The sequence below is a fragment of the Mesoplodon bidens genome (genome assembly GCF_964165515.1).
Source record: "Mesoplodon bidens genome assembly, chromosome: 2".
In the NCBI taxonomy this organism is placed as follows: Eukaryota; Metazoa; Chordata; class Mammalia; order Artiodactyla; family Ziphiidae; genus Mesoplodon; species Mesoplodon bidens.
The window spans coordinates 160,192,117-160,215,263 of NC_138177.1; the positions used below are offsets into that span (position 1 = coordinate 160,192,117).

The 23,147-nt window shown below is 48.2% G+C and overlaps 1 protein-coding gene across 1 annotated transcript in view; it reads left to right on the top strand.

Moving 5' to 3' along the window:
• The window catches only part of CSMD2 (CUB and Sushi multiple domains 2), a 675,416-nt gene that overhangs the window by 505,289 nt on the left and 146,980 nt on the right, over positions 1 to 23,147 (top strand). Inside the window, 3 exon segments of the mRNA XM_081223918.1 lie at positions 4,544 to 4,735; positions 9,936 to 10,074; positions 13,822 to 14,009. Coding sequence (XP_081080044.1) covers positions 4,544 to 4,735; positions 9,936 to 10,074; positions 13,822 to 14,009 — 519 coding nt within the window.

Consider the following 23,147-nt stretch of genomic DNA (forward strand, 5'->3'; position numbering starts at 1 on the left):
AATGGGCAATGCTCAAACATCCAAGTCCCAATACTGGCTCGTTTCAATGATTGGTCCTGCCTCTCCCTGCGTGCATCATCTCATCTCCTCTGAAGTGCCTCTTCCATCACTCAGCTCCCTGCACGAGTGACTCTGCCTGGGTCTATGCTTATGTTTATTATACAGCAGCTGTCTTCATTACCATCTCCTTACTCCACTGTGTGTATGTGAGAGGGGGTTTCCATGGTGATGCCAGAGCGAGGCTGTGTGGCACCTGGGCCATGGCTTTGCCTCCACACTCTCACCTGGTAGGTGTATCAGCTAAGGGTGGTTGGGTATAGCTCTAACACCAGTAAGGCTGTAATGGCATTACAGAGCCTACTTCTAGCTCTTTCCTGCCTCTGTCTTCCCCATGGAGACGAGCATTTAGCAGCATGTGTGGCAAATGAGGGTCTCCAGGATCATGTTCCTGTGTACTCATTAACTTGCCCACTTAACACTCATACAGGCTGCCAGCCTCTCGAGGAATAGCTCCCTGTGGAGTTCATTGGGAGTCTTCTGACTGGAAATCCCCGTACCCATTCACCCATGGAGAGGGTCCCTGGGAACCAGTGAGTAACATTGAACTCATCTAAGGTTAGGGTCCCACTGTGGGGCGACAAGAGAGTCATTTTAGATAAGCATTTCCCAGCATCTGTTCCCAGGTGTTCCATGGACAATTAATTGGTATTTAAAGGAAAAGGGAGTCTGTGTGATCAAGTCATGTCAGGAAGGTGCTTAGGTTGAGGCAGACCTAAAGAGGTTATCTGTAATTCGGAGCCTCCGAGAACATTTGTTCTGCTAATGCAGATGCATTAGGAAGGTGTCTGGTAGGTCACAATTCTCAAACATAGTTCATCATGGATGACTTTTCTCTAGGCCATCTCAAGAGACTAGCATTTCATGGAACCAACTTTGGAGGCTCCTGGGATAAGCAATAGAAGGATCTCCCAGCAGTAAGGAGAGTAGAATGCTAAAGAGACAGCTCAGTCCACTCGCTGGGGGGAGGAGAATTGGGAGTAATTAAGCCAGACATGTATCTTCTCTGTGCTCAAGCTGATGGGTATGGCTTTAAAAAAGGAAAAAAAAAAAAAAAGAGCCCATCATCCTACCGGCAAATTCCCCCGTGGATTTGCATTATCTGACCTCCAATGTGTCCTTGCAGTTGCCACGTGGGACAGAGTGCCTGGGCACTCTGGTGAGCCGGGCCTTCGCCCAGCAGCTTCAGCTGCTTTCTCCTGCATTGCCCAACTCGTAGAAGCCCTATCATCCTTCAGGGTTCATCTCAGATGCCACTTCTTCCTAAGCTCCCCATTCAGGACAAATTGCTGTCGCCGATGGCACCCCCAGCACTCAACTTCTATTTCTTCGGCACGTTGCCAGTTCCAGGCACCCGGCCTTGCCTGGGAGCTGGCCACCTATTTGCCAGCTCACAGAAAGCTCTTAGAGGGTAGGGACCACCTCATGCCCATCAGACTCCTGCACAGCGTGTGTATGCAGCAGGAGCTCCCTCACCACTTACTGGACCATTGGGCACAGGAAGACTTGAACAAATGAAAGGATGTTTTTCTCTAACACAAGAGTTGCTTTGGGCAAGCCACCCTGAACATCACTCAGGCCCACAGAGAGGAGAGTGGGCAAAACTACCTGGCCTGGTGTGCTGGTGTACCCGAGGTTTGGAAAAGGTCACCTTCCCTGTTGCTGTCATCGCCTAGCAAATACCAGCACTGCTCTAGGGAAGAGAGAACAGCTCACCCCATGTTAACATTATAGTGTGTGTTTGACGGGGGATTGTACAGAAATGCCAGGGACGGTTAGTGCAGGCTTGGCTTTATTGAGTAAACATGACCGTGTAACATCTAACATCCTGTGTGTACTACGTGGATCCAGCCTCTCCCTGGAGGCTTTGCCAAGCAGCTCATATTCAGGAGCATTAAAGGGAGAAAGTGAGAATGAAAAAAGGTGAACGGGCGCAAAGAAGGAGAGGAAAGCCTAACCACTGCCATCTATAGAGCCGGCGCCACCCTAAACTCTCTACGACATTATCTCTCATAATTTTCACAAAAACCATAAAGTACAGGCATCATCATTAATCCATGTTGCAGATGTGGGCTCTGAGGCCCAGAGAGGTTTCTCATTCAAGGTCATCTAGTTAGTAGCAGAGCCTGGGTCAAAACGCCTGTGTCTGATTCCCAAACCTAGGCCCTTAATCATCACACCCCATGGCCTCCCCTATAAATAATCGTTCTGCGTATGGTCATAACAGTGAGCTATTTTTCTTCCAGGGACTCATTTACATATGTACGCTGTAAAGCTAGAGATGAAAGCTAAGTCTGTTTTTAATTGGGTAGTAAGAAGATGGGTTCTTGTTTGACTTTATAAATTCAGTAAGTATCTGATGGTGATACTTTGTTCATTTATTTATTCAGCCAAGAAATATTTACTGAACACCACTGTGTGCCAGGTACCACTCTAGGCCCTGGAGATACCGTTGAGATCAAAACAGCCAAGGTCTCTGTTCCTGTAGAGATGCACAAGTGATCTACAATAAAGAGGCAAACACATGAACTAGCAAGATGATTGCAGATGGTGTTATAAAGAGAACAAAACAGGATAATGTGACAAATTTGATGGAAGGGGGTTAAGGGATGAGCCCAGAAGGCGATCAAAGAGGCCTGTCTGAGAAGAGGATATTGGAGCTGAAAACTGAATGACAGGATGGAGCTGGCATGGGAAGGTGTATGGCAGGAACATTCCAGGCAGAAGGGCCAGCAGGTGCAAAGGCCCCTGGGGGCAGGGATAGGGGGAAGATGGAGGGGGCTAAGCTGGCTGTATTGGAAGGAGATTTTACCAGTGTGCCTGGAGCATAGTGATAGCAGATCATTGAGGGTGTTGATGGTTTCAAGCTGGATCAAAGCAAAGGGTAGGTTTAAAATGGGATCTCAAAAGAGGAGAGTGTTAAGAGACCATACACCAGGGGTCGGTAAGCTTTTTCCGTGAAAGTACAGGTGGTAAACCTTTTTCTGTGAAAGTCCAGACTTTGTGGACCACAGGATCTCTGTCATAAGAACTCCACTCTGCTCTCGGAGCATGAAAGCAGCTGTAGACAATATGTAAACAAGTGAGCATGCCTGTGTTCCAATAAAACTTTATTTGTAAGAGCAGGCATAGAGCCAGATTTGGCTGTGGGCCTCAGTTTGTTGCATACTGTCTTAGCCATTACTGGGTGTAAGGTATTAGATACTCCAACTCCAGATGCGTCCATGCAATCCTAGATGGTATAATTAGTGCTGTTGGTGTATACAGTTGCCCTGGGCTTTTCCACCGAAGTCATCCTAATAGCAGAGGAGAGTGAATGTATATCCCCAGGAGATCTGAGGGATGTAGGAAGCATGAAATCTCTTTGAGGCTTCCTGGTTTGCTTAAGAACTAATGTGAATCTTACATTCTACTCCATAATAAATTCATTTGTCTTAGTGTAAAAGTTATTTTTCCCAGAATTTCTGAGAAAAACTGACCCTCCAAGCCAGTGAACATTATGGATCCTGTGTCCTCCAGAACCTCCTGTCCCTGGGACCTGCCGACCACAGTCTGTGAATGATGACACAGGCAGGGACCACGGAGGCAGCCAGGGTTGATACAGCTGCCTCAGCATCTTTTCTCTGGAGTTCCTGTTGTACCATTTCCTTTGGTGTGTTTTCTCACGCTGCATTTTGTCCATTTGCTCCCTCAGTTGTGCTTTTATTATTTATTCCTCCCTCCCATCATTCATTTGATGTTTGCTTTTAAAACACCTTCTCTGTATTATGCTGTCTAGTATTAGACTACAAACATCTCCCAAATCCCTGAGTTTTTAGAATTTTTAATACATCCCAACTACTTATACTTACTTTGAACTCTACTTTGCCACTTGCTACAAACACCAGAAATCTCTCGGGTTTCTGTCTGATGAGTTGTTGGTTGTTTGCCATACGAGGGAGAACATGACCTTCACCCGACCTTAGTAACTCCAAGCATCTTCTCAACGACTGCTCAGCATTCAGGCAGGCCAACTCCCAAACTCCTTTGCAGACCTCTCTGGTTGAATATGGGAGTTTATGCTTAATTACCTTGTCACTCCCTCATGCGGATCATGTTAGCTACATTTTGCAAAATTGCAAAGCTAATCTATGTAATAAGGCTTGTGTCGTTAAACCAAATTGAACTCAGTCCTACAGTCATAGCAGTGCAGTCATGCTTAACTCATAGTATAGTATCCCAGGACAGGTGGATGATGGTAATGGTGAGGGTACCAGTAGAATAAGTGATGGTCACAAGTAGTGGTAGAGGTGGAGACAGTAATGGGCGTGAGAACGGAGATGGTGGCGCTGTTGCTCCCGCTGTTACACCGGCAGGAGGTGATGGAGATTCCAGCAGTGGCCCTGGTGATGGACGTGGTGATGTCAGTGAGGGTGGTGAGCCAGGAGCCTCACTGTCTGGCAGACACCTAGGCAACCCCACTTCCTCCTCTGTTTTCTTATCCCAGTGTCCACAGCAACATCCTGCAATGACCCTGGGGTCCCCCAGAATGGGAGCCGGAGTGGCGACAGTTGGGAAGCTGGTGACTCCACGGTGTTCCAGTGTGACCCTGGCTATGCACTGCAGGGAAGTGCAGAGATCAGCTGTGTGAAGATCGAGAACAGATTCTTCTGGCAGCCCAGCCCACCAACGTGCATCGGTACAAAGCAGCTGCAGTGTGAACCCTCCCCTCTGGTCCCACCACTTGTGTGCTCCAGACCTCCTACCCCCTTAAGTGGCAGCTGCCTCTTGAGCCTGGCCGGGAGAGTCAGAAGAGCTGAAAGTTGCAGAAAACTCGAAGTCCACTCTGCTTCACATGTCTGTGTATACACACACTCACTCGCATTCACACACCCACACTCTACACACTATGAATTCTTCACTCTCCAAAATGGTCCCAAAGATTTTTTTTTTTTTTTTTTTTTTTTGCGGTATGTGGGCCTCTCACTGTTGTGGCCTCTCCTGTTGCGGAGCACAGGCTCCAGATGCGCAGGCTCAGCGGCCATGGCTCACGGGCCCAGCCGCTCCACGGCATGTGGGATCTTCCCGGACCGGGGCACGAACCCGCGTCCCTTGCATCGGCAGGCGGACTCTAAACCACTGCACCACCAGGGAAGCCCGGTCCCAAAGATTTTTAAGCCAGGTGTGCCTGTCCCTCTTCTCCTGACCCAGACCATATAGACTGGAAGGAGGACTATGGGTCACCTTGGGTAGCAAGGGTCTTCAGGTTCTGAAATGACCCTTCTATTACCTGGAGCACTAGAAGGGCACCCACAGACCTGGAGGTAAAGGAAAGACCTTTGCTCTTCCTCTTGGCAAGGAAATTATTGGTTGCCTGGCTTTTGGTTCTCCAGATCTGTCCTTAGTCCTTAAATCTCCCCATTTGCCAGATGAAGCAGTGGAGGCTCTGTGATGTGTCCAAGGTCATGTAGCTCATAAGGGTTGGTGCCTGAGGAATCAATCCTGCTCCCCAGTTCCTTAAGGCTGGGAGGAGGAAGGAACTTGAAGGGAGAGGAGGACGGGAAAGAAAGAGAAATTGATGGAAACCAACGTTCCAGGGGCTCACGTCCACATGGCTCTTTTCCTCAAGCAAAATACTGAGTGCAGTTCTTTGCTGTATCAGCGATGGCTGTTAGAAGAGACCAGTAGTCGTGGAGTCCTTACTGTGTGCAACTCGACATTTACTTACACAACCTCACTTATCTTTCCCTGCAGCTCTCTGTAATGAGTACCGTTCCCTCATTTTACAGTAGAGGAGACTGAAGCTTAGGCGACTTTGAGTATCTTGCCTCAAATCACAGAGCCGGTACCGGCAGAGCCAAGAGTCACACCCACATCAGTCTGAATGCGAAGCTTTTCGCTTTCCTAACTCCCACACTGATTCCCACCCCGGAGCTGGGCTCAGGGGACTTCCTGAGATGCACCCCAGCATTGCCCACCCCAGCGACGCCCTGCACCTCTTTGCACACAGACTCAGGGGAGGCGCTGACCAGGCATCTGAGGACTGGCCTTTACTGGGCATGCTCTGAGGCCTGGTGTTGACACTAAGTCCTGTCCCTCGGTGGCAATGAGGAGTCACATGGGTATGTGTGGTTGGATCTCCGTGAATGTACTGCAGACAGGAAGGCGAGACCTGGGTTCCAGAGCAAGCTCAGTTCTCAACTATGTGTTGTGATACGTTGAGAGAGTATAGGATATTGAAGAAGACAGATCCAGGTTTAGTTCCTTGCTCTGCCATTTACTAGTTCAGTAGCCTTGGGGAAATTGCTTCAACTCTCTGACCCAGTAAACGGGCAGCCAGCAGAGCAGAGAGGCTAATTCAGCTTTCGTTACCCGCTCTTCTGAGCTCGGCGCGGGGAAATGTTCCTCGCAGCTAAGTGAACCCCTGCCTGTCCTCTCTAACAGCCTGGAAATCCCAGTGACAAGCCCCTAATTTCCAGCTCCCTTGGCAGTCTGCCAGGATGGGTCTGGCTGGTCGTCCTCCCCCTTCATTATAGGGCGGAAGCAAAGGGAAATAACAAATGTTCATTGAGCGTCATCCCCAGGATAGGTGCTGGGCTAGACGTTGTACCTACGTATTCACAAATGAAATCACCGTGCAGTAAGTTTAGAGCTTGGGTTCTGGATTCCAACTGCCTGGGTTTGAGTCCCACTTCACCATGACAAACTGTGTAGCCTTAGACAAATCACTTCATCTCCCTGTGCCTCATTTTCCTGCCCTGTAAAACGGGGAAGATAATAGTACCGATCTCATGGGGTTGTTTTGAGAATTGAATAAGATAATGCTGTAAAGCACTCAGAACCATGCCTGGTTCATAGTAAACACTGTGTATGTTAGAGGCCATTATCGTCATTATTCTTTCTCTTTTTTTTTATTTTATAGATTAGATAACAGAGACTCAGAGAGGTGGGATAGTCTCGTACAAACTCACAGCTAGGAGGTAGCTGGGTCAAAATTGGAACCCAGGACTGTGTAACATCGAAATCAATGGTCTTTTTCACAACTCTCACCTGTCGGCACAGCCTGCCCACTTTTTAGCCGCCTGGAATGATCACCTGTTGCCATTCCAACCTGGGCAACGTGGTTTGTAAGGTCAAGCCTGGGCCTGAGGATGGAGCCTGCCTTCTCCTTCTAACTCAGTGGGGAGCAGACCGGGCCTGACGGTGGGGCGAGGGGGCGCCAGTGACCAGGATTGGAAGGGAGGCCTGGCTGCTGATCCAGCTTGGTTGAGTACCCGCTGAAAGGATGGGGTGCCACTGGGATGTCACCAAGGCCTCATTTAGTCTCCTACAGCTCAGTTGTCCTGCTGGCCAGTGCCTGGGCCTAGAAGGGGAAGGGGGACTTTGTGCCCCTCTCCCAGCCCCGCCCAAGCAGCGGGACCTGTCTGTCCTGTGGGTGAAGCAGCCCAGGAGTCCAGCCAGGGCCTTGAGGACAACTGGCGGAGGGCGGTGAGGCCCACGCCGGGGTCCTGAGTGGGAAGCAGATGCCTGACTGTCCGATACTGAGGAGCCATCTGCCAGGGAGCTGGGCCAGGGCGGGGGCCACGAACCCAAACACGCTGAGGGCACTTTGGGGGTTGGCGGAAGAATAACGGGAACAGTTTTGGAACACCCAGATTCACCCCACCTGTGGCAGCTTAAGGGAAGGAACCCCTGGGCTGTAAAGATAGGTCGTGCTTAGCAGCCCTTTCCCGAATGGAGGCATCATTAGGAAGATGCCCCGGTAGCTGGGACTGCTGCCGTGACAGGGCTTCCTACTCTCACTGGCTGCATCACTGTGTTTCTAGCCCAGACTGGGTAGGGCCACTCTCTGTGGACTGCACTGTGTGGTCTTGCTTTGTTAAGTCCAAGGTTTTATCCTTATCAGGCAGGCCTCCAGTCTGTCCCATCCATCTAACCATCTTGTCTAGAGAGGGTTCAGTGGAGAAGAAGTGAGTGAGATACAAGGCAGACCAGGCTCGAGGGACCATCCTCGCTCCTAGAATCTCTTCGCCTGGGGCCCCTCCCCTGCCAGCTTGCAGGGAGGGACAACCCTCTCCACTCCCACTGCGGCCAACGATTCCAAGGCAGTGCAGAAGAATGGGGAAGTGACGGACTTTGGGACCCGGCAGATGTGGGTCTGAGTCTCAGAATGACTCTGGGCAAGTTCCTTAACCTCTCTGAGCCTCAGTTTCCTCCTTTCTGAGTCAGGAAGAATAATCCATAACTCAGCAAGTTGTTATGAGACAGAAATGAGGTAATGAATCTAAAATGCTGTACGTTGTGTCTGACATTTAATAGGTGTCCACTTGAGTGTTTCTGGTACTCAAGTTGGTACTTGATATATATTCTCCACAGAAAAAAACCCACACTACTCATGACGCCTCAGGTTTTATGTTCAGCCACATTAGGGCTTTAATGGCCTGGTCTGAAGACCTACCATTTTGTAAAGAGACCCTGCTGGGGATTGATCCAGCCCTTTAACCTCACCCTGAGTAAAAGCTACACTGAGGCAATAAAGCTCAGCTCTGGGACAAGCAAATGGCCCCTCTGAAGTTCAGTCCTGATGTACCCTTGGCTCCCACCTCCACGTCCGTTCCTGTGGGCTCACTATTTGCCTAAAGTACCGCCAACCTCCAGTGCTGCCCTGAGGTTTTCAGACCAAGCCATGTTTAGAGTCTCAGCCATCTTTTCCTGTTAGCAGCCCCATACACCCCCAGCCTCTACTTTACCAGACCCTCATGCTATGGTGCAATAACCCAGCCATTTGGGGGAGACCCTGATTCAGGATCTGGGAAGTGCCCCCAGAGGGCTCTGGATGAATCGCTTGATGTATCCCTGGCCACCTCCCCACTCCCTGCCCCTGGAAAGGCCCGTTATTTCAGGGGAGGGGGACCACTGTGGACTAATTGGGGTTTTGTAACATCTCCATACAACGGAGGAACACATGATCTCTTGGACAAAGGCTTTGAGAAAATTGGAAGGTATCTGCAGCCCTAAGAGCACTGGCAGCGTAGGAGGCCAGGCACACTTGGCAGGTACACATGATTGCTTTCCGCTCCTCCTGACATTAAGTGCGCTGGGACTCATGGTAAATACCCACAAAGCTCGCCCAGAGACAGGATGTGAGGCCCTGGAAGGAGACTGTGTATTTCATATCTAAAAGCCTAGTGATGGCTCTATATATTGACTACGTACGGTGTGCCAAGTGCTTTAACAGACATCTCTAAAATCTTTACAACTACCCCATGAAAGAGGTATTATCTGTGCAATAGCGGAAGGACACTGAGGTCCAGGGAGGTTAGGTAAATTGCCTAAAGTCACACAGCCAGGAAGTGGCAGAGCCAGGTATTTTGGTTTTACTTTTTAATAACCGCGTGGTGAGGTTCCCGTATCATAACATTAACCATTGGGCTTCCCTGGTGGCGCAGTGGTTGAGAGTCCGCCTGCCGATGCAGGGGACACGGGTTCGTGCCCCGGTCTGGGAAGATCCCACATGCCGCGGAGCGGCTGGGCCCGTGAGCCATGGCCGCTGAGCCTGCGCGTCCGGAGCCTGTGCTCCGCAACGGCAGAGGCCACAACAGTGAGAGGCCCGCGTACTGCAAAAAAAAAAAAAAAAAAAAAATTAACCATTGAAAAATGAACAGTTCAGTGACACTTAGTACATTGACAATGTTGTACAAGCACCTCCTCTATCCTGTTCCAAACACCTCTATCACTTGAAGGTGAAACCTCATGCCCATTGCAGTCCACCCTCCCCTGGGCCCCTGGAACCAAGTTCTAATTTAGGTGTATGAGACTCGGCCCCTCCTCTACCAATACCCATTGAAAGGTGACCAAGTGAAGGGGACAGTCTCACCCTCATCTTCCTCTCTCCTCAGCTCCCTGCGGGGGAGACCTGACGGGACCATCGGGAGTCATCCTGTCACCAAATTACCCAGAACCCTACCCGCCAGGCAAGGAGTGCGACTGGAAGGTGACCGTCTCTCCGGACTACGTCATCGCCCTGGTATTTAACATGTATGTACCTTTCCCCCTGGTGGGAGATGGAGGGTTCAGAGCAGTGAGGGGTGCAAACCTGGGTCTCTGGGTGAGTATACATAGGTCTGCTGTGAGCGGGATTTCATCCCAGGGGGGTGAAGGGGTCCAGAAAAGGAGAGAAACCAACATATATTGAACAGCTCCTGTGGGCCCAGCACTGTGCTCCATGGCTTCACACATATTATTGTCTTATTTAATCCTTAGGGTAATTTATGAAGTAGCTATTATTATTTCTTTCTTTCTTTCTTCTTTCTTTCTTTCTTTCTTTCTTTTTAACCTCTGATGATGCTAAGATGCTAAGATGCAGAAAGTAGGGCACTGCCGGGTCCTTTCCCCCCTGTCCTTCTGATTTCTCCTCCTCTGCTGTCACCGGCTCCTCCCATCTGCCTCCCCAGTGTAGGAACAGCCCAGGTGTCTCTCAGCTGCTCCCCCTTCAAGATCCGGCGCGAGCTCCTTGGTTTCTCTTAAAAGCGAACTCTTCAAAAGAATTGGCTCTGCCTTTCTCTCCTTCCTCGCCTCTTGTTCTCTTTCCCATCACTGACATCTGGTTTCTTCCTCCACGGTTCCACTGGAAACGCCTCTGAAACTCCCACGCACTCCTGGCTGCCAAACCAACTAGCACTTTCCATGCTTTATCCTTTCCATCACTCTGTCCATCCTTCCCCGGCTTCTCCGCTTGGTTTCGTGGACTTACTCCCCCGCTGGCCCTCCAGCTCCTTCTGGGACTTTGTGGCTTCTTTTTCATGCCCTCTGCCCTCTGCCAGGCTCTGTCACAGATTCCTTGTCTTCTCGCCACACCTCCTTCCTGGACAAGCTCATCCACTCGGATGCTTCACTCTCCTCTTGTAAACTGGAGACTCCCCTCTACCACCTGCCCACACTCTCTTGTGGGCTGCAGGCCCCATAGCCAACTGTTGGATGGTCTCTGTCTGATGCCTGCAGGCTCCTCAATTACAACACATACAAAACTAAGCCTCCTGCTTCTCCCCACAGATGAGCTCTATTCTGAAAATGGGGGAGCGGCCCCATCATCCACCTTCACTGCTCCTTCTGTTAGTGGCCAAGGCATGGAGCCTCTGCTGCCTTAACCTCCGATTTTCCCTTCTTCTCCATTCTCCCGGCTGCTGGCTTGGTTGAAGCCCTTATTGTTTTCTGTCTGAATTACTGCCATAGGCTCCTAACTGATTCCTCCCCATCTTTGCCTTCTGTGCCAGTCTCGTCTTTAGCTAGCTGTCAGTGTGATGTTGACACTGGAAAACGCTGAAATATGCGCCTCATTTTCCATTTTAACATACGGTAATATACTACTCAGCAATAAAAAGAAATGAACTACTGACACATGCAACAACGTGGATGAGTCTCAAAATCTCCCGCTGACTGAAAGAAGACACACAACAGTACATAATGTATGATTCCACTAATATGAAATTTTAGGATCAGCAAAACTAATCAAGGTGATAAAAATCAGTTCAGTGGTATCTTCTGGGGGCGGGGAAGATTGATTGGGAAGGGGCACCTGGGAAATTTGGGGGATGGTGGAAACCTTCTGGATCTTGATATACATGTGTCAAAACTGGGAGTGATTTACTTTAGATCTGATTATTTCATGGTGTATAAATTATACCTCCATTCAAAAGCAAAGAAACAAAGGTATTCTTTATTTCTGAATCCTATAATGGCTCCTTCTTCTCTATAAATTAAGGTTCCAAACCTTTTGTTTGTTTTGTTTTGGGATATTTTTTTGGTCCAGTCTTTTGAGTTTCATTCCAAGCCATCTGGCCCCAGCCTACCTCTCCCCTCAGTTCCCCCACCCAGTCCTAACTCCACCCCGTCTAACCCCTGAGCTTCAGCCAGACTGAACCACTCACAGTCTCCAAAACTATTTCATGCCTTCGTGACTTTGCTTCTGCTTCTCCCTTCTTAGCGACTTCCTTTTCCCTCCTTGTCCAATCACTGAGGGTCTTTTAATGCCAAGACAAACTTCATTCCCATCCTCCCCCACAAACTTGGTGCTGTGTTCCCACATGCCTGTACAGACTCTAGACTTTGTTGTCTTCACGTCTGTCATTTCCTTCAGATCCGTCACCGTCTTGAAGACGGGGTGATGTCCGCTACATCCCTGCATCCTGGGCACCTTGCACAGTGCCCAGCATACTGAGGGTGCTCAGATAAAACCTGATGATTGATGGAAAGCAAGGGCAGATGGAAGGCATTTTGGAAGCGATGGAGCCATAATTTGTGACCCAAATTGACCCACTCCCAAACCCTTCCCTGGTGCCCTTTGAAAGAGTCAATGAAGAAGCTGAACTATGGGAGCAAGAAGACCATACCACCCAGCAATGGTGGGGTGACCCTGCAGCTGACACCAGTGTGAGAGGGTGCTGTGTAGGAGGGAGGCCAGTGCACACCTGGCTCCACCTCCAATCTTCCCAGATCCCCGTCCTGTCTCTCTGCAGCCCTACCCCTTTTGTCCTAGATATTTCATGGCCTCATCTCTCTGCCATGTCTTAGCTAAAGGTTAGAACCGCCATTTTGTTCTCAGTCCTGCCAAGCGGAGTGTCTGAGTATCCTAGCCCTTGGTTGGGCTATGAACCAGTTTGCATCAGAACTCTATTCTCTGCAAACTCATTTACTTCTGTTGTTTCCATCTTTACACCTTTGATTGGCACCAATTGCCTTTGTTGGATGTACACCCAAGAGTGGCACCGCTGCATCATAGGGCACGCATATGTTCAGGTCTAGTAGATACTGCAAAACAGTTTTCCCAAGTGGTTGAACCAATTTACACTCCCACCAGTAGGATATGAGCGTTCCAGTGGCTCCACGTTCTTGACAGTCCTTGGTATTTTCCATCACTTTCATGCTAACCATTCCAACAGGGTAAATTACACTCAAAAACTCTAATATTCAATTTGCTAAGCTAAGACAGTTTGTAAAATGAGTTTTTTCCTAGACTAGGGTCAGGATTGCTGAGAAAGAGGCACACCTGTGAGAGCCAGGAGTGGGATGGGAGCAGATCCTGAGGAGAGCTGAGAACCAGCCCCAGGGTAAAGGAATAAAGTGAGGGTCCTTCATCAGAATAGGCCCCTTCCTGCCTGGGAATGGCTCGTGGCGTGGCTCTTTCCCCTCAGAAAAGGGGGTGCAGCATGGAGAGTATAAAGACATTAGAGGCAGGTAAGAGACCTGGGTCTGACCACTCTGTGTAGAGCTGGTAACTGATTTTCCCTTCTGTGCACAGTGTAGTAAATATAGACAACAATATTGTGTTATCATCATCAAACTTGCTAATCGGCTAGATCTTAATCATTCCAACCACTAAAAAGAAACGATAATTATGTGATGTGTCAGAGGTGCTAATTATTGCTACAATGCCAATCATATAACAATGGACAAATGTATCCAATCAACATGTTGTATGCCTCAAATTTACATGCCATGTCAAATATATTTCAATTTTTAAAAATATTTTAGCTCCAGCTAAAATAGGTTTTCAACTCCAGCTTTCTGGACACCCGATGCTAGAATCTGGTTCCTCCGCCCGAGGCTGCCTTATCCATCTTCTCTCCCTACTGGGAGGTCACGGGGGCTTCATCCTCCCCCTCCCCACCAGTAGGTCTTGGGTTGGGCGCTGGTGGGATGGAGGCCCTGTCCTTCAGTCGAACCCGAGGCCAGTACCGTCTTTATTTGACCTTAGTGGGATGGGGGCGGGATGTTTTTGTTCCCCAGCTTTAACTTGGAGCCTGGCTATGACTTCCTCCATATCTACGATGGACGGGACTCTCTCAGCCCCCTCATAGGAAGCTTCTATGGCTCCCAACTCCCAGGCCGCATCGAGAGCAGCAGCAACAGCCTCTTCCTCGCCTTCCGCAGCGATGCGTCAGTGAGCAACGCCGGCTTCGTCATCGACTACGCAGGTGAGGGCCCCGGGAACAGAGATGACGAGGGCCCAGGGAGCAGAGATGACTGAGAGCAGGGCCAGCCAGACCTGGCCAGGGATGGGGAAGGTGTAATGTGGCGAGGAGAGCGCTGGACGGGATCACAGGGAGCCCGCTGCCACCTGCAGAGCCCCTGCCTCTCTGTGGCCCTCTGGGTGGCTTAGTCCCTCACACCCAGGTGCCCCAGGCCTGGGAGAAAAGGGGCCTCACGTTCTTCTTGCACCTCATTTCTGCTGCCACGTCACTACTCCCCTTCGCTCCTTGTTCTGTGAGGATCATGCCTAGGTCTTCTTGAGTCTCATAGCCTCAGCTCATGCCATCCGCTGACGTCTTCATTGCCACGTCCCTGCATTTGCTGAGGGTTCTGATATGAGGCTCAGTCCTCCTCTCTACCCCAAAGCGTCCCACCCTCCTGGATAACTTCAGCACCCATGTGGACAGACCATCCAGCTCCTGGGGTCACAAGTGCCTGGACCTTTGTCGCAAGGCCTTTCCTCGGCTATCCTCTAGCTCCTTGTCATAGACTGGATGCTTTCTGATACTTCCTGATCACATCTTCTCATCCCTCTAGCTATCCCATCCTTTTATTCTCATTCCACTTTTAGATTAATGAAGGCAAGCTGAAGAGTGTGAGGGTCGAGAGCCGGGCTGGCAAATTTTTTCTTAAAGGGCCAGACGGTAAAATAGTTCAGGCTTGTGAGCCACGCAGTCTATCTGGGTTACTCGGCACTGCCCTTGTAGCATGAAAGCAGCCAAAGACTGAACAGAAAGCAATGGGCATGGCTGTGTTCTAATAAAAATTTGCTTACAAAAACAGGTCTTGGTCCCTGCCCAGTCAAGAGCATTGACAGATCAAGTGGGTGCATGGCTTATGTTTGTTGTGTGGCCTTGAGCAAGTTATTTAACCTCTCCGAAACTCCATTTCTTCATCTGTAAAATAATGGTCAAATAATTCCTACAGCACAGAAACATAATTGATGAGTCCATGCATTAAAGCCCTTGGTCTGGGCTCTGGCATCTTCCAAACATTTTGTAATGTTCACATGGTAGCAGCAGCGGGAGTATCCCAGGCTCTCGAGCACTCCACTTTCTTCTGCTCTGCTATTCTCTTTTTGACCTTTTCTTCTTCTCTAACGAACCCAGGCCCCATTATCCAAATCCTAGCTCCATTTTTTTCTTGATTTGTGAGCTTGGCAAATTATTGTCTCTTGGAACCCATTTCTCCATCTATAAAATGGTGGTAATAATAGTTATATTGCAGAAGATATTTTATACGTATAACTGAAATGTGTGAGGATAATGCCCGATATGGACTAAACACTCTGTAGATCCTGTTGAGATGATCGATTTTATTATTGCTACTGTAACCCAAGTTCACCCAGGTCTCATCAGCCTGTGTGTACAAATGGGGTCACAGTACCAGTTAAAATTAAAAAGCTCCCAGCTCATTTCCCCCACTTGCATAATGTGAGACCTCAGCAACCTTTTAAAGTGTCCCTTAATTAAATATTTGTGGCAACTCCTGGGAATATCTCACACGAGCTCACAAACAATCCCAGTCATAATGGCAGTTAACTTAGCGCCTGCCAACTGCCAGCACTGTCCTGAGCAGTTCACATCCATCAACTCACCGAAATCCTCATAACTCTCCATCACTTGCTGTGTGTCAGATACAGTTCTAGAAGATGCTTGGTGTGCAAGTTAGAGAATGTTTTGCCTGTGGTCATCTTTTCTCATGGGGCTGCCCTGGGAAGTGGATACTTTGCCATCTTCTCTTCCTCCAGACACCTGCCATTGGATAAACCTCCTGTACTCAATCTCCACACGCTGATATCAGAACAAACACAGTCACAAGTTGTGGAATTCTATCCGAAGGCATGACTTAGACTCAGCCTGGGAACCCCATTGCTCCGCCCACCACCATCCCCACTGCCGTATCATCATCATCATTTCATTATTATTCATCTCTTTAATCACACTGTCATCAGTCCCCGCAATTTTCCTGCCCCCAGATCCTTCCAATGCCTAAACCTTGCACAACTGCATCTTTTATTAAATGCACACTCAAGTGGCTGAGCACAGCCAGAAGTCACACAAACATGGCACTTGGAGCCACCACAGGGGATATCCTTTAACCCCAGCCAGGCCTTAGCAATGACCAGAGCCACACCTGACTCGTCCCACCTGGGTCTTCTACATCACAGAGATTCTAAACTTTTACCCCAGATGTCACCACTTCCAGCCTCTTACAAGATGACTGCATTTCATCATCCCTGGTTACAGTGGCCACTGGGAAGAAACTCCCTCAGCTTCCTCCCTGGTCACCTTGTTCCTGGAAAACTGGCTGTGGCCACCTCTCCCCCAAGTCTTCTCCATGAATCCATGTGCTAGAGCTACACTTCTAGGTCCTCTTTCCCAAAGAAGCCCCTTCCACGTTCAGCTGTTGGCCCAAGCCCATATCTAGAGGGGTCCTCAGATCCAACACACAGCTCCAGAGAATAAAGCCTTCCGGGCTGCCATCTGAACCAGGCAAGCAGCTGAAGGAGGCCAGTTACTGGGGAGAGGGGAGGGGGGAGGGACAACCCACCCACGCACCCTCTACCACCTTATGAGGATCTGTGGTACAAGTGCCAAATAAATGTGTCTGCTTGGGGTGGGAGGTACCTGGTGAGAACTGGAGCTGCCCTCCTTCCTTCCTTCTCAGATTACACACCTCCTAACATGGGTGATCCCTCTACTATGTCCCTAGCCTCTGGTCAGGTAGCCCATTTGATGGAGCCCAGGGACACCCTGTCTTACCCCATGGTCTCCTTCTCCATATCCCAGGATCCCTGGATTCCTGGAATGGGTCTACTCTGCTACTGGATCCCAAGGACTAGACGACATTCTCCCATGTTCAATATCTGTATAGGGGAAACTGCCATCACTTATCACCTATATGGCTTTAAACAAGTTACTTAACTTCTCTGACATCACTTCCTTGTCTGTCAAAGAGGAGGGACAGTGACACCATATGAAGGGGTTGTTGTGAAGGCTGGTCAATAGGCACAGCACCTAGCAGCGTGCCCCATACCAGTAGGTAGTTGTCACATACTTTGATCCAACTTCTTCCATTCCATTGCCTTTTTTTCCTGGGTGATGGATATTTCATTCATTCTGCCCTTGTTTGGAAGGGAAAACCTCTCTTCATGGGGCTAGCCCAGTAGAATGAAGTAGATTTTCTTTTCTGTTTGTTGAAGATATAAAGTATGAATTTGATGTTTTGTACACACATATATAGATGGTAGTGTGGGGTTTATATATATACATATATATATATATATGAGTGTGGGAAATATATGAATATTCCTGATGTATGTGTATGTGTGTCCTGTATACTTCTCCAATCCATGGCAAAGAATTTAGACACTCTACTCCCTGCGAGTCCATAGAACACCCTGGATAGAGATGGTAGCCCATGGAGGACTTGCACACTGAGGCAGGTGTGGATTCTTAGGAAAAGAAGAATTGACCTCCTCTATCTAGAAGCCATCTTCTGTCCAAAGGCAGAGAGATCCAGGGCTCCACTAATGCTGAGGATCTGGGTCTCCCAGGAGCTGTGGCTTCAAGGGTTCTGCTCTGGGAGGTGTTTGAGGACTGACTTGGAGAGGTGTTGCCAGACTCAGCTGGGCTTAGCCCAGTGAAAACCACTCTCTGACCCAGGTCAACTCCTCCTTTGGCCCAAGGTGAACAGACCAGGAGCCTTTCCCCATTTCCCACCAGCTTCCCAAGGGGGAAGCAGAAACAGTTTCATCCCATCTTAGTGAGGGATCATTTAGTTCATATCAAGAAACTCACTCAGACCAACTTAAGCAGAAAAAAGAGCAATTTATTATTAAAAAATGTGAAAAACAAACACTTAAACCAACTTGAGGCAAAAAGAAGACTTTATTATAAGAAAACAACTAACAGCCAAACTGATTTAAGCTAAAGAGCATTCTGTATTTTAACGATACAGATGATAAACACTCACTCTCACTTAACACCGAAAGGGAATACATTTTTAGAATACAAGAGCCCAAGGACAGGAAGCATGACCTCCCAAGGGGATTACAATCAGGATGGGAAAATCGGAGGTTGAAATCACCCTCCGCCCTCTCCAGGGCCACTCCGTCTGCTCCCTGCTCCTTTCTGAGTACATGCTACATTCACCTTTCTCTGCAGGTCAATTTTCATTGCTTCTCCATTCTCCTAGGACAGTAGGGCTTCCTCACTCTTGGCTTTGAATCACTTCCCAGTTTGTAGCCCAACTCCAAATCCCAAAGGACCATCAGATTGACAAGCTTAAGTCAGGTATCCACTGAGTGGTGTCATTAGGTGGATTAGGTGGTGGATTAGGCTTTTGCATAAGGGGCAAAGGCAGATCAGGCATTTTGATTCATTTGTTCAGTCAATAATATTTATTGGGCACCTACTATGTGCCAGACACTGCTATAGGGGCTAAGAACAGAGCAGGGAACAAAACAAAGTCCCAGCCTCCATGGAGTTCACATCCTAGGCTGACAGGCATTTCTACTACAAATGGGATGTTGGAAGCCACCTGATTACAAAGCAAAGATGGGTGGGTGGGGTGGATTTGTAGATGTCTCTGTTCCGTTGCTCCTGGAAGGTGGCTGTGCTGTGTTGGTCATCTCTGGGCAGGCCTTCTGAGAGATGATTCTGAATGCAGTCATGTCAACTGTGGATTTCTATTACACCATGCTCTGGCACACTTCTCATCTGAATGCAGCCTCCTGGGTAGTTTTACCCTCTGCTAGAAGGATGCAAGAGGAAGGAGGAGGATCCTGTCTTTTGAACACAGTTATTAAAGATGAGTCCCAGGGAGGTTTAGTGTCTTTTTTCAGGCCAGAGAAACCAATAGGATGGGTGGGAGGGACCTTTATTCTTATCTTGCAGCAGGTGTGGTAGCCTCCTCTTGGGGAGGGAGGGACAGGCTAGGACATCCATACACGTGTCTAGTAAATGTTCATTCATTCAACAAACGCTTATTAAGCTCCTCCTTCATGCCATGCCCTGTGCTGGATGCAGAGGACACAGCGGTGAACAAAAGTGTCAGGGTCCCCACCCGAGGGGAATGTAAAGGTGAGTGAGGGAAACAGACAGTAAATAAGGAGACAAACAAGAAGCAAGAAGCATAAGTTAGGAAAGAACAAACTATCCTAAGAAAGAGACATGGGGAGCCCACTTCAGAATGGTGAAGGCCTCGCCAAGCAGGTAACACGTGAACAGAGACCTAAAGGTTGAGAAGAAACCCCCTGTGTAAGAGCAAGAGTGGGGAGGGTTTCAGACAGAGGGATGAAGAGTTCAAATCAAGTGTTAGAGAATCGGAAATAACTCAGGAAAGGCCAAGATGAGTCACCTTTTACTGAAAGGTACTAAAAAGTACCTATTTTCTCTTTCAAGCCCTTGGAAGTAACACTGTAGGCCAAGGAGTTACCACCGACTTTCCACATCTGCTCCTGCCATGACTACTTCCACCACCCAGCTCTCCCATGGTCTGTCTTTCTAAATTCAAGATCTCTTCATTTATGCTTATTTCAAAGTAACACGTTCGTTGGAAAAATTCAAATGATACAGAAGCATATAAGATATGCTCTAAAAACTTAACATCTCCCAATACTACCATCCCCTGCAGTACCAATATTAACGGTTACCTCATTCCAGATGTTTTATATACATATAAATAATGTACATGCTATACCAGAGGTTGGCGAACCTCTTCTGTAAAGGACCAGAGAGTAAATATTTTTGGCTTAGCAGACCAGAGGGTCTGTGTTGCTATCAATTCTGCTGTTGTAGTGCTAAAACAGCCATAGACGATATGTTAAACAAACGGGTACGGTTGTGTTCCAGTAACACTTTATTTACAAAAACAGGCAGCGAGTCAGTGGACTGCAGTTTGCAGATCCCTGTTCTATATGAATAGGGATCACACCATATATACTAATCTGTAACATGGCTTGGCTTTTTTTTTTTGCTTTGTTTTGGGTTTTGCCCAGCAATAGATCTTGGGCATCTTTCCATGTTAGTAGTCAAAGACGTTTGCTATTCTTTTCAAAGGTGCTTATATTTCAGTGGATGGCTCTAATCCAACCTTTTGAACAAGTTCCTTCCTGTTTGGGTTGTTGTTTTCAGTATTTTGCTGTCACGGTGTTTGGAAATGGGCCTTATCTATTAGGACAAAAAGAATCTAGTTCTTTTTATGTTCCCATTTTGGAGGGCTTGGGGTTTATTTATTATCATCATCATGCTGTTTTAGTCATTTAGTTTTATCATTCACAGCTGAGCTCTGGTTTGGCAGCCTGAAGACCTCATTTTGGTTTTAATTCTACCTCTTAATAGTTGAATGGCTTGGAAAACTCATTTAGCCTCTCTGATCACCACGTTCCTCATCTATAACCGGAACAGAGGCATACCTGGCCCTGCCTGCTTCAAGGGCTATTGTGAGACACAAATAAGATAACAGATAGGAAAGCGCTTTGAAAATTATGAAGTGATATTCCTGTGTAAGGGGCTATCATCATTATCATTAGCCTTGTCGTTATTATTAATGTGATGATGCTTGGAATGATGAGCTCTTCTTGCTCTGACATGTGAGCAATGGTAGAATAGAATCTGTAGTTGGATCATTGATGTGGTTGTTGATTTTCTAAGCCCGGAGTTGTTCAGCCAATCAACTCAGAATCCACTTATTAAGCCCTTATTATGTGCCAGATAGAGCCCTAGTGCCAAGTTCTGTGCTAGTTGCCAGGGTCATGAGAAGAATAGATGATTGATTTCTGTCCTCTAGGAGTTCAGAACCCACTAGAAAGAAATACCCTTAGACAACCTACCAAGATAATCAAAGAAAGAGAAATGGAATTCTTCCAGACAGAGAGAAGGCAACGTTCAGGACACTTGCTCAGGAGAGGGTGGTGCTGAAAAGTGTAGGAGTTTGCCACACAGAGAAGGGAGGAAAGGACTTTCTGACACAGTGTAAAGTTTGGGGCAGTCATACCCAGCTGGGTACACTAGTGTGCCAGGTACCCAAAAGCACAGTTGTTTATATGCGGTAGAAGTCTATTCTTCCTGTAAAAGAAATCTGGGTATTGTCATCCAGGGCTGTTGAAGTGGCTCCACCTAGGCTCCTCTTGTCTTTCTGCTCTACCCTGCTGTGTGGTTCCCATCCCCAGGGTTATCTCAGCATCCAAGGTGGTGACTGGAGGTCCAGCCATCATGTCTGAGTTCCAAACTGTGGGAAGGAGGAAGGGAGGAAAGAAGGAAGGGTCACTGAGCATTCTCTCACCTGAGTCACCTTCCCTTAAGCAGCCTTTCTAGAAGTCCCACACGTATCCATTTAAGAAATATTTATTGAGTGCCAATCATATGCCAGGCACTGGACCACAGCAATGAACAAAACTGGAAAACTGCCTTTGTGGAACCTACATTCTAGTGGAGGGAGATAGAGAAAATAAGGTAACTATATGGCGCATGAGATAATATTGACCTCAGTGCAGAGAAATAAAACAGAGAAGGGTGATGGGGAGTGTTGGGGAGAGGAACATCACAGTTTTAAAGAGCTGATCAGGGAAGTGTCATTGAGCTAAGTCCTAAAAGAGGTAACAGGGGAGCCGTGCGGATGGGGAAATGTCCTGTACACAGAGGTCAATGTGATTGGAGCAAAGTTAGCAAAGGGACAATAGGAATCAAGGTCATAGAGGGGAGGACTGGGGCAGAAGGTACAGGGCCTTGGAGACTTGTAAGGATTTTGGCTTTTACTCTAAGTGAGATGAAAGGCAATCACCTGACCTGACTGTGTTTACTTCTCTTTGGCCAGATCTAGCTGCCTGGGAGGCTGGAAGGTACATATCTTAGCTGGGGCTTTGATAATCTAGATAAAACCTGGGTTCCATTATAAGGATGAAGTGGGGGGCTGGATATTGAGTGCCACAGCTTGTTCTGCCTCTTATGAGCTATGTGAACTTGGTTCCACGTTACTTAATTTTTCTGAACTTCAAATAAGATTTGACCCAATCTGAATTTATAAAAAAGCCAGATGAAATAGAAGACCTGGTGACAGTTCCCTGTATCTTTGCAATTCACAAATGGGCCACCCAATGGTCATTGGCATTCTGGCCAGAGCCACTAAGCTTTGGGGGAGGACAGCTTTGAAGTGGGACAAGGTGATCCATCACAGGGCACACGAGGAAACCATTGAGGGGTCCTCTGTTAGGTGAGGAGCCATTTTCTGGGTCCCACTTGAGTTTAAATTTAGTAATGTATCCAGGACTGCTCCATCCTAAATAAGCTCTAGGCAAAAACAACGAGCAGGGCCATCCCACCATCAGGGCACAAACGCAGGTGTCATAGACTTGACTGAATTACAGACTCTGAGTCCCATCCCATCAGTCAATGGGCTGATTGGCAGCTGAGCAACACCCTCAAGGCTATGACTGCCTCTTATACACGCAGCTTAAAGGTACCCAGGTGACAAGGACAGACCTCAGCAAAATTCCTCCTGACCTATTCATCTCTGAACTCTGATCCCTTCTGTTCTGGGTCTTTCCTCCTTAAATCTGCTCTTTGAATTTCTGGTTCCTTCTGCAAGGGCTGTCGGCACCTCTTTGTGAATCCCCATCTCTAGACCCTTCTGCAGTATAGCCTCCAGGGTTTCGATGGTATCCTGATACTCTGTTGCATTCTCCTGACACTGCCCAGCCCTGACGACAGACCTCTTGACCATCAGTGGTTCGGGAACAAGGAGGATGAGGAAAGGCAGCAGTGGCTGGATGTGAACATTGGCTCCCAAGAGCTGTTTGGGATTTCCAGCTGCTGGGGAGGGAGGCTGTGCAGTGAGTGTCCTTCTCCAGAGACTTGGAGCCCCAGCTAATACTCTCAGTGGCTCAGGCAGCATCAAGTTCACTGTTGTCCAGTGCCAGGGACAGAGTGGATGCAGTGTAGGTGCAGCCATGGTATGCCTGATTGGGAAGACATATAAGCATCAGTAGTCAAATGGAAAAATACTGCTGTTTTAATAAGCTGGCAAACACTCAGTACCCCAATGCAAAGCCCTGGAAAACTGCATTGGAGGTCTGGACT